The sequence below is a fragment of the Rhinolophus sinicus genome, linkage group LG03 (genome assembly GCF_036562045.2).
Source record: "Rhinolophus sinicus isolate RSC01 linkage group LG03, ASM3656204v1, whole genome shotgun sequence".
NCBI lineage: Eukaryota > Metazoa > Chordata > Mammalia > Chiroptera > Rhinolophidae > Rhinolophus > Rhinolophus sinicus.
The window spans coordinates 199752387-199766993 of NC_133753.1; the positions used below are offsets into that span (position 1 = coordinate 199752387).

A 14607-nucleotide genomic window follows, 5' to 3' on the forward strand; every position below is an offset into this window, starting at 1 on the left:
CAGGCTTCCATAGCCAAAGCAATGGAATCAAACAATCAGACACACAATCAGTCACTCACACACGGGGTTGACACCCTCCTATGGGTGTCCCTGACTGGGTAGGTTATAAGACCCTACTGGGAGGTGATCAGGCTCCCCTTCTCTCACATGGGACAGGACTGGCTCCAGACAATGGCCTCGAGGCTTACCTGGTCCGATGGGTGGATCCGACTGGTTGACCCCGGTCCCTCTCAGCGGGTCCAGCTGGGGAGGCGCAGGCTGTGGCTGCCCAGGGAAGCCCCGTCCGGGGTCCGCCAAAATCAGCAGGGCCCGCCTACACCCTTCTCGGGCCTCCCGTTGCTCCACGGCCTGCCTCTCACCCCACACCGGTGGTGCAAGGGTCCATCACGGTTGGGTTTCCCGGTCAGGGAACCAAATGTTGTGGAAGAATGACTAGGACCGAGAAACTCAAGCGGCTCGCAGAGATCAGGGAGAACACAGCTTTATTACGCCAGTAGGCCCAGTGGGATTGTTCCCAAAGAACTGAGCACTAACTGGGGCCAGGCGTTTTGTTTTATAGGGTTAGGCCTCCAAGTTAGGGGGGAAATCTGGCCGGGGTGTCAGGGAGATCCGTCCCTAGCAGCTGTAATCCCTCAACTTTGTTTTGACAGGGAGGCCTCTAACTATGGTGCCCACGGGAGACATCTCCGATAAGGTATGGGAGGAGGAGGGGGACGGAGCTCCGATAAGGGGGAGATAGAGCTCTCAGCGGGGGCCTGCAAGGAAAACCATCCCAACAGTATAATCAGAAGTGGGTTATGAGCTTAGGGGAGGAAGATCACAGAGATAAGGTTACATTTCCATCATAACATATCAAGGGTACATACTAGCAACTTGAGTTATGAATGTTGATATTAACCTGGTTATTCCACACAGTGCTCTTTGTGAGTTTTCACATAACAGAAAATTATTCTGTTTCGTGTTTCTTCCAGGAAGTTTGTCTTTCCTGGCATGCTTGTGTACCTCCATTTATCAGAGAAAGAACTACACAACCCAGCTTCGATGTTCTTTTATTACCTGGACTGTTAGTAGACTGACAAACAAAGTGTAGATTGATTGCAGAAGGTCCAGATTCCTGGTATGATTTTCTCTTCCATCATTTTTTGAGTCTTTATTATAATTGCTTCACAGTGTGAATGTGCTAATTGTATTGTATCGACCTCAAACTTTGGACTTAGAGTAGAAGTCACAAGTCAACCATCATATGCTCATACTGGTCTCCAGCTTTCACCTGGTCACCCTCCCTCAATGCTCACTTTTGGTGTTTCTCTAGGAAAGTGACAGACATCGAGCTCCCTCAGGGCATTTCTCCAATCCAGGTCAGAATGGCAGCCCCAGAGAACAGCACCCTGGGTGAGTGGGGCTGGCATATGCTGGGGTTTGAGCGGGTAATAGACTTGGAGGGGTTTTATTCCTTGATTGGGAGTAGAGCCCCAGCCCCCCGATAGGACAGTATAGCATAGTGGTTAGTAACATGGGCTGTAAAGTCAGACTTTTGGGGTTAAAATGCTATCTCTGCCAGTCATTCTTGATCATGGGTAAATTGATTAATAATTCAGGACCTCAGTGTCCCCACTTGTTAATGAAGATAAGAATACTACTTCATGGATTTTTGTCAAAGAGTAAATGAAATAATATATTGCATGTAAAGAGCATAGAGGAGCACCTGGCATTTTGTAATTTATAAACGTTAGCTGTATTCTGTTTTCCCCTTTCCTGTAGCCCTGTCCCCACGGCCCCCGTGCCATCCTGGGCTCCCGGCCACAAAACCCTCTGGTTTCTACCACCAAGAAGTGTGGCACTCGCTGTCCTGCTCCAGCCGCTCCTTCCCCACTGTTGACAGCATCCTGGGCTGCCTGGCTGGCCACGTTGTCCACATGATGGGAGACTCCACGCTTCGGCAATGGTGGGAGTATCTGCGTGACAAAGTGCCCTGTGAGTGGCCCTGACTGGGTAGGTTATAAGACCCTACTGGGAGGTGATCAGGCTCCCCTTCTCTCACATGGGACAGGACTGGCTCCAGACAATGGCCTCGAGGCTTACCTGGTCCGATGGGTGGATCCGACTGGTTGACCCCGGTCCCTCTCAGCGGGTCCAGCTGGGGAGGCGCAGGCTGTGGCTGCCCAGGGAAGCCCCGTCCGGGGTCCGCCAAAATCAGCAGGGCCCGCCTACACCCTTCTCGGGCCTCCCGTTGCTCCACGGCCTGCCTCTCACCCCACACCGGTGGTGCAAGGGTCCATCACGGTTGGGTTTCCCGGTCAGGGAACCAAATGTTGTGGAAGAATGACTAGGACCGAGAAACTCAAGCGGCTCGCAGAGATCAGGGAGAACACAGCTTTATTACGCCAGTAGGCCCAGTGGGATTGTTCCCAAAGAACTGAGCACTAACTGGGGCCAGGCGTTTTGTTTTATAGGGTTAGGCCTCCAAGTTAGGGGGGAAATCTGGCCGGGGTGTCAGGGAGATCCGTCCCTAGCAGCTGTAATCCCTCAACTTTGTTTTGACAGGGAGGCCTCTAACTATGGTGCCCACGGGAGACATCTCCGATAAGGTATGGGAGGAGGAGGGGGACGGAGCTCCGATAAGGGGGAGATAGAGCTCTCAGCGGGGGCCTGCAAGGAAAACCATCCCAACAGTATAATCAGAAGTGGGTTATGAGCTTAGGGGAGGAAGATCACAGAGATAAGGTTACATTTCCATCATAACATATCAAGGGTACATACTAGCAACTTGAGTTATGAATGTTGATATTAACCTGGTTATTCCACAGTGCTCTTTGTGAGTTTTCACATAACAGAAAATTATTCTGTTTCGTGTTTCTTCCAGGAAGTTTGTCTTTCCTGGCATGCTTGTGTACCTCCATTTATCAGAGAAAGAACTACACAACCCAGCTTCGATGTTCTTTTATTACCTGGACTGTTAGTAGACTGACAAACAAAGTGTAGATTGATTGCAGAAGGTCCAGATTCCTGGTATGATTTTCTCTTCCATCATTTTTTGAGTCTTTATTATAATTGCTTCACAGTGTGAATGTGCTAATTGTATTGTATCGACCTCAAACTTTGGACTTAGAGTAGAAGTCACAAGTCAACCATCATATGCTCATACTGGTCTCCAGCTTTCACCTGGTCACCCTCCCTCAATGCTCACTTTTGGTGTTTCTCTAGGAAAGTGACAGACATCGAGCTCCCTCAGGGCATTTCTCCAATCCAGGTCAGAATGGCAGCCCCAGGGAACAGCAGCCTGGGTGAGTGGGGCTGGCATATGCTGGGGGTTTTGTGGGTAATAGACTTGGAGGGGTTTTATTCCTTGATTGGGAGTAGAGCCCCAGCCCCCCTGCTAGGACAGTATAGCATAGTGGTTTAGTAACATGGGCTGTAAAGTCAGACTTTTGGGGTTAAAATGCTATCTCTGCCAGTCACTATTCTTGATGATGGGTAAATTAATTAATAATTCAGGACCTCAGTGTCCCCACTTGTTAATGAAGATAAGAATACTACTTCATGGATTTTTGTCAAAGAGTAAATGAAATAATATAATATATGTAAAGAGCATAGAGGAGCACCTGGCATTTTGTAATTTATAAACGTTAGCTGTATTCTGTTTTCCCCTTTCCTGTAGCCCTGTCCCCACGGGCCCCGTGCCATCCTGGGCTCCCGGGCACAAAACCCTCTGACTTCTACCACCAAGAAGTGTGGCACTCGCTGTCCTGCTCCAGCCGCTCCTTCCCCACTGTTGACAGCATCCTGGGCTGCCTGGCTGGCCACGTTGTCCACATGATGGGAGACTCCACGCTTCGGCAGTGGTGGGAGTATCTGCGTGACAAAGTGCCCTGTGAGTGGCCCTGAGGGGAGAGGGCAGGACACCTGAAGCCTCAGGAAGGAAGAGGTGAACAGGGAGGGCTTTGCAAGACAAGACTCCTATGTTACAGAGGTTGGGGCAGTATGCCGGGAATTTTCCAAGAGCAAATGAGCAAAGGAATCAGAGCTGAGAGAATGTAATTATCATCACCAAGCTTCCTTTCCAGTTTGGTTGACCGGAAGTTATGTAATGAACTCATATGACAGCATTAAAAAAAACGTTTCAAATAATACAATTTCTGATAATGATGTAGGTGATGTTGGATCTGCCGGCAGTTTCTGAGTGTGGGCCGGGATCCTGTCTCGTGAAGCCGAAGAATGGAAACACGGACCAGGAGAGTAAAAAAGTTTTAAAAAGAGGATAGTTTATTAGAGGCAGGAGAAAAGGTTGCAGCTCCTGAGTGGGAGGGGGTCCCCAATGGGGGGTGCCCTAACACTGAGGCAAAAGCTCTTACTTTTAAACCTTCCTTTGCCTGCTTGGGGAAGGGGAGGTATTTGAAGAAGGGAACTTTAGAAGAAGGGAACTGGCTCCTTCTAATGAAATTCGTGTACCAGGTTTGTTCTGCTTGCCCATCCTAAAGGAATTAGCAAAGTAACCCACTCTTATCTATCAGATCTGCTCCATTTGTCAGGCCAACATGAATTTTATGATTAACCTCAAGGCCTTGTTACATTATGTCCTGGAGTGAAGGAGTGATTTCAAAACCCGAAGTTTTAGGATATGGCTGTCTTTTGTTTATTCCACCAGGGACCTCCCTGTCTACCTAGGGACATGCTAACTCTCCTGTATCAATAATACAAGAACAGTTCCCGATTTAGTCTTTAAATAAAATCCCGTTTACTCTCTTAAGTAAAATTAACATGAATGTATTGAAGTTCAGATTTTTGTACCCTACCTACCTCAGTTTCTTCCTCCCTCCTTTTTCCCTCCCTTCCCCTCTCCTCCTCTCTTTTCTCTCTCTCCTTTCTTTGCCTCACTGTTGTGTCTTATCCAGCAGCTGATAGAGCTATGGATCTCTTAGCACCTAAAACCTGAGTGACTTTTGCTGAATGAGCGTCATTTCCTCAGCCCCTCCAAAGTTAATTTAATCCAATCTCAACTCTTCCATGTTGAGAGTTAAAAAGTCAAGATTAATGGAAAACAGAAAATTTTCACAGAAAGAACTTGTGAATAACCTCTCATTTAGAAAAGAAAAATAAACACTTAGCGTCTATAGTGGTTATTTTAAATAAAATTATGTCCAAGCATCTAGTACCTACTCCAAAGTTACTACAAGTCTTGAAGATACCTGAGTGGGAAGGTAGAACAGCAGAGCTAGCCTGAATGCCTGTTGGACTTGGCCCCCTATTCAGTGGTCATAATCTCTGTGAACTCTTTTGTGAAGTTAGCAACCGGCTAATTGTGGCCCTTACTTACCAGGTGTGTGAGGAAAGTCCACTTAAACATATTATCTCCAATCTCGGGTGGGTAGTCAGATACAATCCTGTCTTCCTGCAAAGTTTAGAAATTTACCATTTCGTCACCCTCAGTCACTAGGCCTAATTTGAGGTTCCCCTTCATTTTAAACAGTTTATTGAGGTGTAACTGACAAGTCATAAACAGCATATATTTAAAGTGGACAGCTTGATAAGTTATAACATACGAGTATGTACATCTGGAAAACAAAGTCCACACATAAGACAATTAACAGATCCACCACACAGAAAGCTTTCCTGGTAGTCCTTGCTAATCCCTCCCTTTTATCCTTCTCTGTCCCCAGGCAACCCACACATCTGCTTTCTGTCTTTTTAGCTTAGTTTGCATTTGCTAGAACTTCATATAAATGGAAGCATACAATGTGTACTCTTTTCTGTGTGTGGCTTCTTTTACTCAGCATAATTTTATTGGGATTCGTCCACATATCTGAATGTGGCAATAGTTCGTTCCCTATTTATTGTTGTGTAGTATTCCATTGTATGGATGGATATACCATTATTTATTTATCCATTCATCTGTTGATGGACATTTGGGCTGTTTCCAATTTTTAGCGCTTACAAATAAAGCTAAATGAATATTTGTGCACAAATGTTTGTATGGGCATATGCTTTTATTTCTCTTGAGTAAATACCTTAAAATGGAATGTCTAGATCATATGCTAGGTATGTGTTTAACTTTTTCAGAAACTGCCAAACTTGTCCAAACTTGCTATAGTACTTTATGTTTCCACCATATATTTCCCCAGTTGCTCTATGTTCTCACCCACACTTGGAAAAATCAATCATTTGAATTTTAGCTATACTAATACGTGTGTAGTGTTCACAATGGCTCACTCGAGCATTTTTTATGATGGCTGCTTTAAAAATCCTTGTCAGATAATTCCAACATCTGAGTAATCTTGGTGTTGGCACTTGGCAATAGTCTTTTCTTATTCAAATTTGTGATTATCGTGATTGTTGGTATGATGAATGATTTTCTATTGTTTACTGGACATGTGGGTTTTATGTTGTGAGACTCTGGGTCTTATTTTACCTTTGTCCTTTTCAGCCAGCACTCACCCTGTGTAGGTGTAGCACGCAGGTCCAGGTGTATGTTCAGCTCCCTTTTGGGTCCGGCTGATGCCACCCCAGTGAACATGGAGAACCAATTCCACAGCCTTGTTGCCACTGGGTGAAGGTACAAGTTTACGTTTAGCTCCACCCTTTGCCCTACTGACACCGGGGTGGGCAAGCACAGGGCCAACTGGCATTTCTTCACTCCACCTGTTTCATGCCATGTTGCTACCAGGAGAGAATGGAAACTCGGATCCCTCCTGGAGTCAACTGTGTTTTAATCAAGCTATATGTTACTTTGAATTCCTTGTATATTGCAAAGAACCAACTAGATATTTTGCAAGATCGCTACTGGATCCTCTGTGCCCAACCCATTGATGAGGAGAAAGAGACCGAGAAAGAGAGGAAAAGGGAGAGGGAGAGAGAACAGAGGATTTTGTGGGTGCTTTATGTCCAGGCATGGAAGTGGCATACATCTTTACTGCTCAGGTTGAATGACTACAACCCAGTCTTGGTCCAAACAGAGAATTTGGCAAATACAGTCATCAGGAAAAGAAAATACAGTGGTAAGCAACTAGCTACCTTCCTCTTCCCACCTTTCCATTGCATTTATGTTAATTTTAGACATATCAGTGAACTGTGTTTATATTTATAATTATGTAAATAATTTTCTCTTAAAAGTCAAAACTAATATGATGATTTAGTTGCTTGTTTGGTAATTTGTTTTGCTTGTTCCTTCCTTCATTTTTTAGTTGCTTGTATAGTAATCTGTTTTTCCTCTCCTCTTCCTTCCTTTTCCCCTTCCTTCCTTCCTTCCTTCCTTCCTTCCTTCCTTCCTTCCTTCCTTCCTTCCTTCCTTTCTTGTTTTTCATTGATAAATATTTATTGAGCACCTGTGATATTCAGGCACTGTTCTATGTTCTGACAACATAACAGTGACCAACAACAAAAATACTAATATTCCTGTTTTGTTGTGCATAAATTCTAATGGAAAGACTCAGAAACAAGTCACAGATAGTGAAAAGTTCTGTGAGAAAAAATACTGTGAAAGTAGAAGATGGTGAGGCAGAGGAAGATAGATAAATGGTCAGGAAAGATGCGTCTGAGGCAGTTTCACTCCACCATGCTGACTGTTCACTTGAAATCATGACCACAAACCTCTGGGATGCACTAATGCTGCACAGTAATCCCAGCAGTTCTCAAACGTGGTCCCCAGACCAGCTGTATCAGCACCACCTGGGAGCTTGTTAGAAACGCAACTTCTCAGGCCCCATCCCAGACCTACGGAATCAGAAATTCTGGGGAGATACTCAGTCTGTGTTTCAAGAAGTCTCCAGGTGATGCTGATGGGCACCGAAGTTGGAGAGCCACTGTCCTGGACGACCGAACCCCCGGCCTTGTTGACGATGTCACAGCTTCTCCTTTCCTGAAACCTTCATCCTCACGGTCAGCTGCTGACCCTCATATTTTCTTAACAAAACAAAGCAATCAGAAGTGAAATTCCAGATTTCCACCACCACGTTTCCTCTCTTACCAGCATCTGTAGTAGTATTCTCTGTATTGCCACCTGTTTTTGAAAATGAACTCTCCGTGCTCCTTCCACTTCAGCTCTAGGTCTCCTCCCCTCTTGCCCATTCAAGGACATCTCTCCACCAATTTCTCCCTTCCCTCCTAAATCATCTTCCCTCTCAACAGCATAATTTTCATCACATTCCCATCAGCATGCGAGGACTGACCATTTAGTTGGTGAACTCATCCAGGAAAAGTGCTGTGTACCTCATTACTGAATAGCACTGCGGTCACCTTCGAAGTGCTCCCCTTGGGAAGCTATGTACTGATGCCAGTGCCTAGTCCACCCTTCAAAGCAATTTTGGGACTCTTTCTGGATTGGCCATCAGAGCTGTGGTTGTATTAATCTTGATGTCCTGAATGTCATCAAAATGTCTTCCTTTCAATATTTCCTTTACCTTCGGGTAAAGAAAAAAGTCAATGGGGGCCAGATCAAGTGACTAGAGAAGGTGTTCAAATACAATGACCTGTTTACCGGCTAAAACTTACTCACTGACAGTGTGGCGTGAGGTGGTGCACTGTCATGATGCAAGAGCCATGAATTGTTGGTGAAAAGTTCAGGTTGTCTTAACTTTTTCAATGCCTTTTCAGCACTTCCAAATAGTAAACTTGGTTAACTGTTTGTCCATTTGGTACAAATTCATAATGAATAATACCTCTGATAGCAAAAAAAGGTGAGCAACATCGTTTTGAATTTTGATTTAGACTGAGTGTACTTTTTGGTCATGGAGAATTGGCTGACTTCCATTGTGCACTTATACGCTTTGTCAGGGTCGTATTGGTACATCCATTTTTCATCACCAGTAATAACACAGCCCAAAACATCATCTTGCCTCTCCAAAAGGTCTTGGCAAACTGCGACTCTCCTTTGCTTTTGTTCATCTGTGAGCTTCTTTGGGACCATTTTTGCACACACTTTTCTCATGCCAAGATTTTCAGTTCAGAGTTTCCTAACTGTTTCTCTATTGATGTTTACTTGGTCTGTTATGCTTCTCACTGCCAGCCGATGATTTTGACGCACACTTAGACAAATTTTTGCAATGTTTTCATCAGTTCTGCTCATTACTGGCCGCCCTGACCTCTCATCAACAGTGACGTCTTCTCTGCCCTCAAAAAAACATTTAATCCATTTGTACACTGCTGTTTTCTTCATGGCATTATCTCCATAAATTTGGACTAACATGTCCCTGATTTCACTTCCACTCTTGCCAAGTTTAACAAGAAATTTAATGTTTGTTCGATGCTCTTATTCAAGTTCAGACATTCTCACGACGGCACATAAGAACACTCGACAACAATAATGAATGCCACTCAGCAAGACACCATCACACATCGACACAAACACAGCTGTGAGACACTGCTATATCAAGGTTAGGAAACCTTACCGAGCTGTTTGTACAGTGCTTCCAATATAAGCGCAGGTGGCAGATTTGTGAAATTAATTGATAGACCTTGTATATTAACCAGTGTGCATAATTTTATTAAAACTTTTATTATAAAATATGACAAAGCATAGAAAATGCATAAAACAGTTTCCATTGTTATAAAATGATCACCCATATAACCTCCACCCTAAATAAGAAAGAGAACAAGATTCTCACTCCAGAAGCCTTTCTGATACCATGTCTCCTCTGAGTTATAACTCCCACTCTCTCTCTCCCATTATTCTAGAAATCTTTATTCTGTTCTAATATTTAAGCCCTTGTTTTTCTTCATAGTCTGCCAACTTATTAGGTATTCCTAAACAATGTACAAGATGAATGTTGCGTGACTTCCAACTTCATATAAATGGAAACGTACACTATGATTTCTGTTGTGTCTGGGTTTTTTTTTGTATTTAAGATTCATCTATATTCTTTCACGTGATTGTCGCTCATTCCTTTTCACTGCTACATGGTATTTAGTTGTATGATTATATCATGCTATATTTTTACATTCTACTGTTGATAGGACTATCATGAAAAATGCTGCTATAAATGTTCTTGTACAAGTAACTTTAAGTCCACATGAGGTTGTATTTTTGTAGGATGTCACCTGGTGATGGTTTTGCTGATGAGAGAGTAGGTACATCTTTAGACTTTTTGGTTCTGCCCATGTTTAAAAAGTGGTTTTACCACTTTACTCTTTCACCAGCGGTTCTTTTTGTTTCACATTCTTGCCCAGCATTTGATATTATCATTTTTTAATATTGGGCAAAAAGTATGGGTGTATCATAGTGGCTTATGTGGTTTTCATTTGAATTTTTCTGTTAGTCATGAGAGAACACCTTTTTTTTTTTAAGTTTTGGATATTGGGGTATCTGATTGACCTGGCACTGTTGACTGAGAAGCCATCTTTTCCCCATAGCTCTGCAGGGCAGCTTCGTCATGAAGCAGGTGTCCTTATGTCTGTCTGTTTGGGGGATCTCTATTCTGTTTAGATATTCAAGACCATGGTGGGCATTAGAGAGAAAATATTGCCTGGGCAATTGGAAGTGTGGAATCAAAGCTCAGGAAGCCATCAGATCTTAGACAGAAACTGAGGAGGTAGCAGTGAATGAATTCCCCAAAGCGAAGATGGTAAAGAAAAGTGGATGACAGTGATAGAATTTTAGGGAATACCACATTTACAGAATGCAAAGAAAATATGAAGCTGACAATTGAGCAAAGAGTGACCAGAATGGTAGAAAAAAATGGGATAATGTAGTGTTAAGGCAAGAAAGAGAGGATTCTGGAAGAGGTCACTCAGCATGGAGAAGTCAAATGTCTTAGAGAAATAAGAGCAAACTGAATAGGAGTTAGGATGGATGATAGTGAGATCCTTGGCAACCTTGAAAACTGGGGGGTGGGGCGGGTAAGTATTAGGGTTTAGAGCCAGAATGCTTATGCCCTGGGATATGGGACTAGAAATTTCATTTGTACAAGAGGATGGTATACAGTCCTATACTCACTCCTAGGCCTCCTCTCTCTTCCTCTCCACAGCCCTAAAGCCCATGGATCTGCACGCCACATACCAGACGGGGCCCCTGATGGCCGTGGAGACCGCTCGGAACATAGTGCTGCACTGGCGGGCCCACAGCTGGCCCCTGCGCTCCGCCCGCACACCAGTGGCCTCCCTGCACTCTGTAGCCCGAGAGCTGGGGGGCCTGGCAGGGGGTCCCCACACCGTGGTGGTGCTGGGGCTGGGCGCCCACTTCACCACCTTCCCTCCGTCCATCTTTGCACGACGGCTGGCAGGGATCCGGGCAGCTGTGGCTGCGCTGCTGGCCGGGAGCCCGCACTCTCGTGGTCATCAAACTGGCCAACACTGGCTACAAGTCCGTATATGGCAGTGACTGGTTCACCCTGCAGGTGAACCGGCTCCTCCGAGCTGCCTTTGCCGACCTCCATGTGGCCTTTGTGGACGCCTGGGAAATGACCTCCAGCCTGGCCGTGCCCGACAACATCCACCCAGGGCGGCTCATCGTCGGCAATGAAGTGGACCTCCTCCTGTCCTTCGTCTGCCCCACCTGAGAGCCTCTGCGGGTCTGGCACTGTGTGGATGGAGAAGCTGGAGGGGGGATCAAGCCTGCAAGCCCTTCCCCTGGGTGGACTGTACCCCTGCTCTGACCTCTTCCTAATGCACAGGCCATAAAATCAACCAGGAAGAATTGGGATGTGGGTGGTGGCCGGGGAGAGCAGCCTAGCAGTGGTCCAGTGAATCTTGAGAGGTTTAGATCCCACATGGAAAAGCTGTGCTAAGAGGGTGAGGGTGGGGCCAGAGCTGGCAACATCTGTTACATCCAGTAAAGGAGGATTGTCATTTTCTGTGTTAGAGTTTCTGTGTAGAGTGTCAACAAGCCTTGCAAAGGCCTAAGACATGGATTCCATTCCAGTTTATCAGAGCCACCCTAGTGGAAAGCCTGAGTATACATGTGAAGACTTTTATGGCCTGATTGGTAAAATAAAATATTTATTCTATTTGTCAAAAGTAATACATGATCTTTGTTGAAAATTTGAAAAACTGTGAAACAATTAACAAAGAAAATAAAAATCACCTAGAATCCCATGACTGGGAGACAATCACTGTTCAAGTACATACGAGTAGGATGTATTCCTGCTGTGGGTCTCAGGGCCGCAACTGGTGCTCGTTCTCTCCCTCCTCCACTCTTTATTCTACATTCCTTCATCCTCAGCTCTCCCCTCAGCATAGCTTGGTGACTTACTTGGTAGTTGGCCCAAAGCTCCGTCCCTGAGGGACATGAACCATTGATAATATGTCCTTCTCACAGTGGGTTTGCTGCACATATCTGTTAACAGTTACAGTGGTATGTGCAGTACCAGGAGGTGGCCAAGGGGACCATCTGCATTCCACAGATTCCTCCCTGCTCCTGTGGTGTGAAAGTGGCCTCATGTTTCCTTGTTGATCAACTGTCCCTGCCAAGTTGGCGACTTATCTTGCGCAGGAGTCCAAAGTATCCTGATGGCACCAGTAAGTGTGCAATTCAATGGCATCGTTGCTGTATCCACGGGCAAGAGTGTGCCCCCTTTGGGGATGAAGACCTCTAACCCTACAGAGCCCAGAGTTGCAGGGATAAGAAGCACAGAACCCCCAGAGAATCACTGGGTGCAATGCTGCCAACCCCTGATTCCTATCAGAGACCCAGCCCCATATAGGGATCTCTGATCTAACAAACACGACATGATCTCACTTATATGTGCAAAGCAAAAGACAACAAAATGAGCTCACAGATGACAGAGAATAGACTGGTGGTTGCCAAGGGTGGGTATGAGGCTTGGGTGAAATGGGTGAAGGACGTCAAAAGGTACAAATCACACCTCACATTTCCACACTCATGGGGATCAATGAAATACACAGCTTGCATCTAGGGAGACCAGACATGGGAGCAGTTGGGCCCGAGGCACCTGGACAGCAGGTTCTCTGTGAAGATTGCCCAGAGCCTGTTTAAATGGTCTGTGCTGCCCAATGGAATGGGCAGTGATGACCCCTGGTGGGGTCCAGCGCCCTCCCCTGGCAGCCTGGAAAAGAAGAGACTATCCAGCCAGGTCCCACAGTTACTGGGGCACGGCAGGCATAGAACCCAGGACTCACCCCTCAGGCAGGCCACCCTTTGGGGTCCTATGCGAAGCCACTGGGTCCCTTGTCCTCTCTTCTGTCCACATTTCCAGCTCTTACCAATTGACTCAAGCATCTTTCACAGCCCAGAGGACTGCATGACATCAAGGCTCTGTGACTCAGTTTCCTCAAGGGTAAATGGAGATAACGACACACCAACTACAGAATGTTGTAAAGCTGAAAATGAGGCCATGCATGTTTATGGCCTGACTCAGATAAGAGGATTCCATGAAAATTTGCAACCTCTCTTCTTGGGCCTGGGAGGAGGGGTAAGAAAAAGCAGACACAGGGCGGGGGCTGCCTGGCTGACGGTGGGGAAAAGCTTAGAAGAAAGCTATTAGGATTGGGAAGGAACTGAGAGAAGGAAAAAGAAAGTCAGTCTGTTGCTTCCACCTCTAGAAGATCAAGGCCACTTCCTCTGATGAAACCACATCCTCCCACCCCATGGTCTACGCAGCAGGCAGTGCCCACCTCATCCTGGAGAGGGGTGGGCAGGGCCTCCTATGGAGCCAGCCTGTAGGTCACCAATGGTCCCAGCCCCCAATCTCTCAGCCCATCCACCACCAGTCACAAGCTGGAAGTGCCCTCATGGGAGACAGTCCCAGGGACTGTCGCTGGGGTGAATAATTACTCCTCTGAGTCTTCATCCTGAGTCCAAGGAAGGCTCTGCATTAGCCAGGGCTCTAACAGCTGTTCACGGAATCACCTTAGGAGCATTACAGAAACACAGCCTCTGGGACTCACCCCCACAGGTCTGCACTCAGAAGCTGAGGCCCAGAGATTAACTGGAGCAACCAGACGGAAGCATCCAGAAGCAGCAGAAGGCTCTGTGGAGTCAGCCAGACCGCAGTTCGAGTCCCGCACCTGTCACTTGAATCAGGGACTTGGGGCTGAGCCTCCCGAGCTTTGGTCTCACATCTGTAGAGTGGAGAGGACAGAGGGCCCTGCAGATCCCGTGGGTGGAGACATGGCCTCCAGGAGGCCCTCTCTTCGGGGAGGTGGGAGTGTGAGCCCACCCTCACTTCTTAACCTCAGGGAGAGGGTGTGACACTGCCCCTGGGAACAGTTCTGGCCTGGGGGGCCTGGTTCACTCTGGGGACTGCAGGGGAGGGAGAGGGGCCAAGAACAAGCTGTGTGCCCCTGGTGCTGGGGATGGCGCCCGAGGGCATCTGACCACAGTGGCTCCCTCCTCCTTCCCTCTAAGGGGCTGTAGCTGGGCAGAGACTCAGGGCCGCCTTTCCTTTCCTGAAAGAGCCTGAGCTGGTCCTGCTGCTGCTCCTCCCCCTGGGATGAGAGAGAGAAACAGAGGCTGAGAGACACTCAGAGAAGAGGAGAAAGGGAGAGAGAGTGAGAGACAGAGAGAGATGGAGACTGACTGCTAAGATGAGGAGGGCGCTGGCACAGGCAGGGAGATGAGGTGGGAGAGGATTGGCCCCAACAAGCCAAGGTCAGGATCAAGCCCTTCAGTGTGGAGATGGAGGCTGGACACCTACATCGTGGCTCCCTTTGCACTGACCA

At 46.6% G+C, this 14607-nt stretch overlaps 1 protein-coding gene and 1 long non-coding RNA gene across 2 annotated transcripts; both read left to right on the forward strand.

Moving 5' to 3' along the window:
• Positions 1–6: 6 nt before the first annotated feature.
• Positions 7–1972, forward strand: LOC141570752 (uncharacterized). Its single transcript, XR_012495244.1, has 3 exons — positions 7–1063; positions 1313–1392; positions 1762–1972. It is a non-coding gene; the product is annotated as an uncharacterized LOC141570752 (long non-coding RNA).
• Positions 1973–2065: 93 nt separating this feature from the next.
• LOC141570795 (NXPE family member 3-like) lies at positions 2066–12021 on the forward strand. Its single transcript, XM_074329224.1, is given in 5 exon segments — positions 2066–2296; positions 3110–3284; positions 3659–3871; positions 10956–11253; positions 11255–12021. Coding segments are annotated over 5 exon segments (1149 nt in total). The 3' UTR covers positions 11487–12021.
• The last annotated feature ends 2586 nt before the right edge of the window (positions 12022–14607 follow it).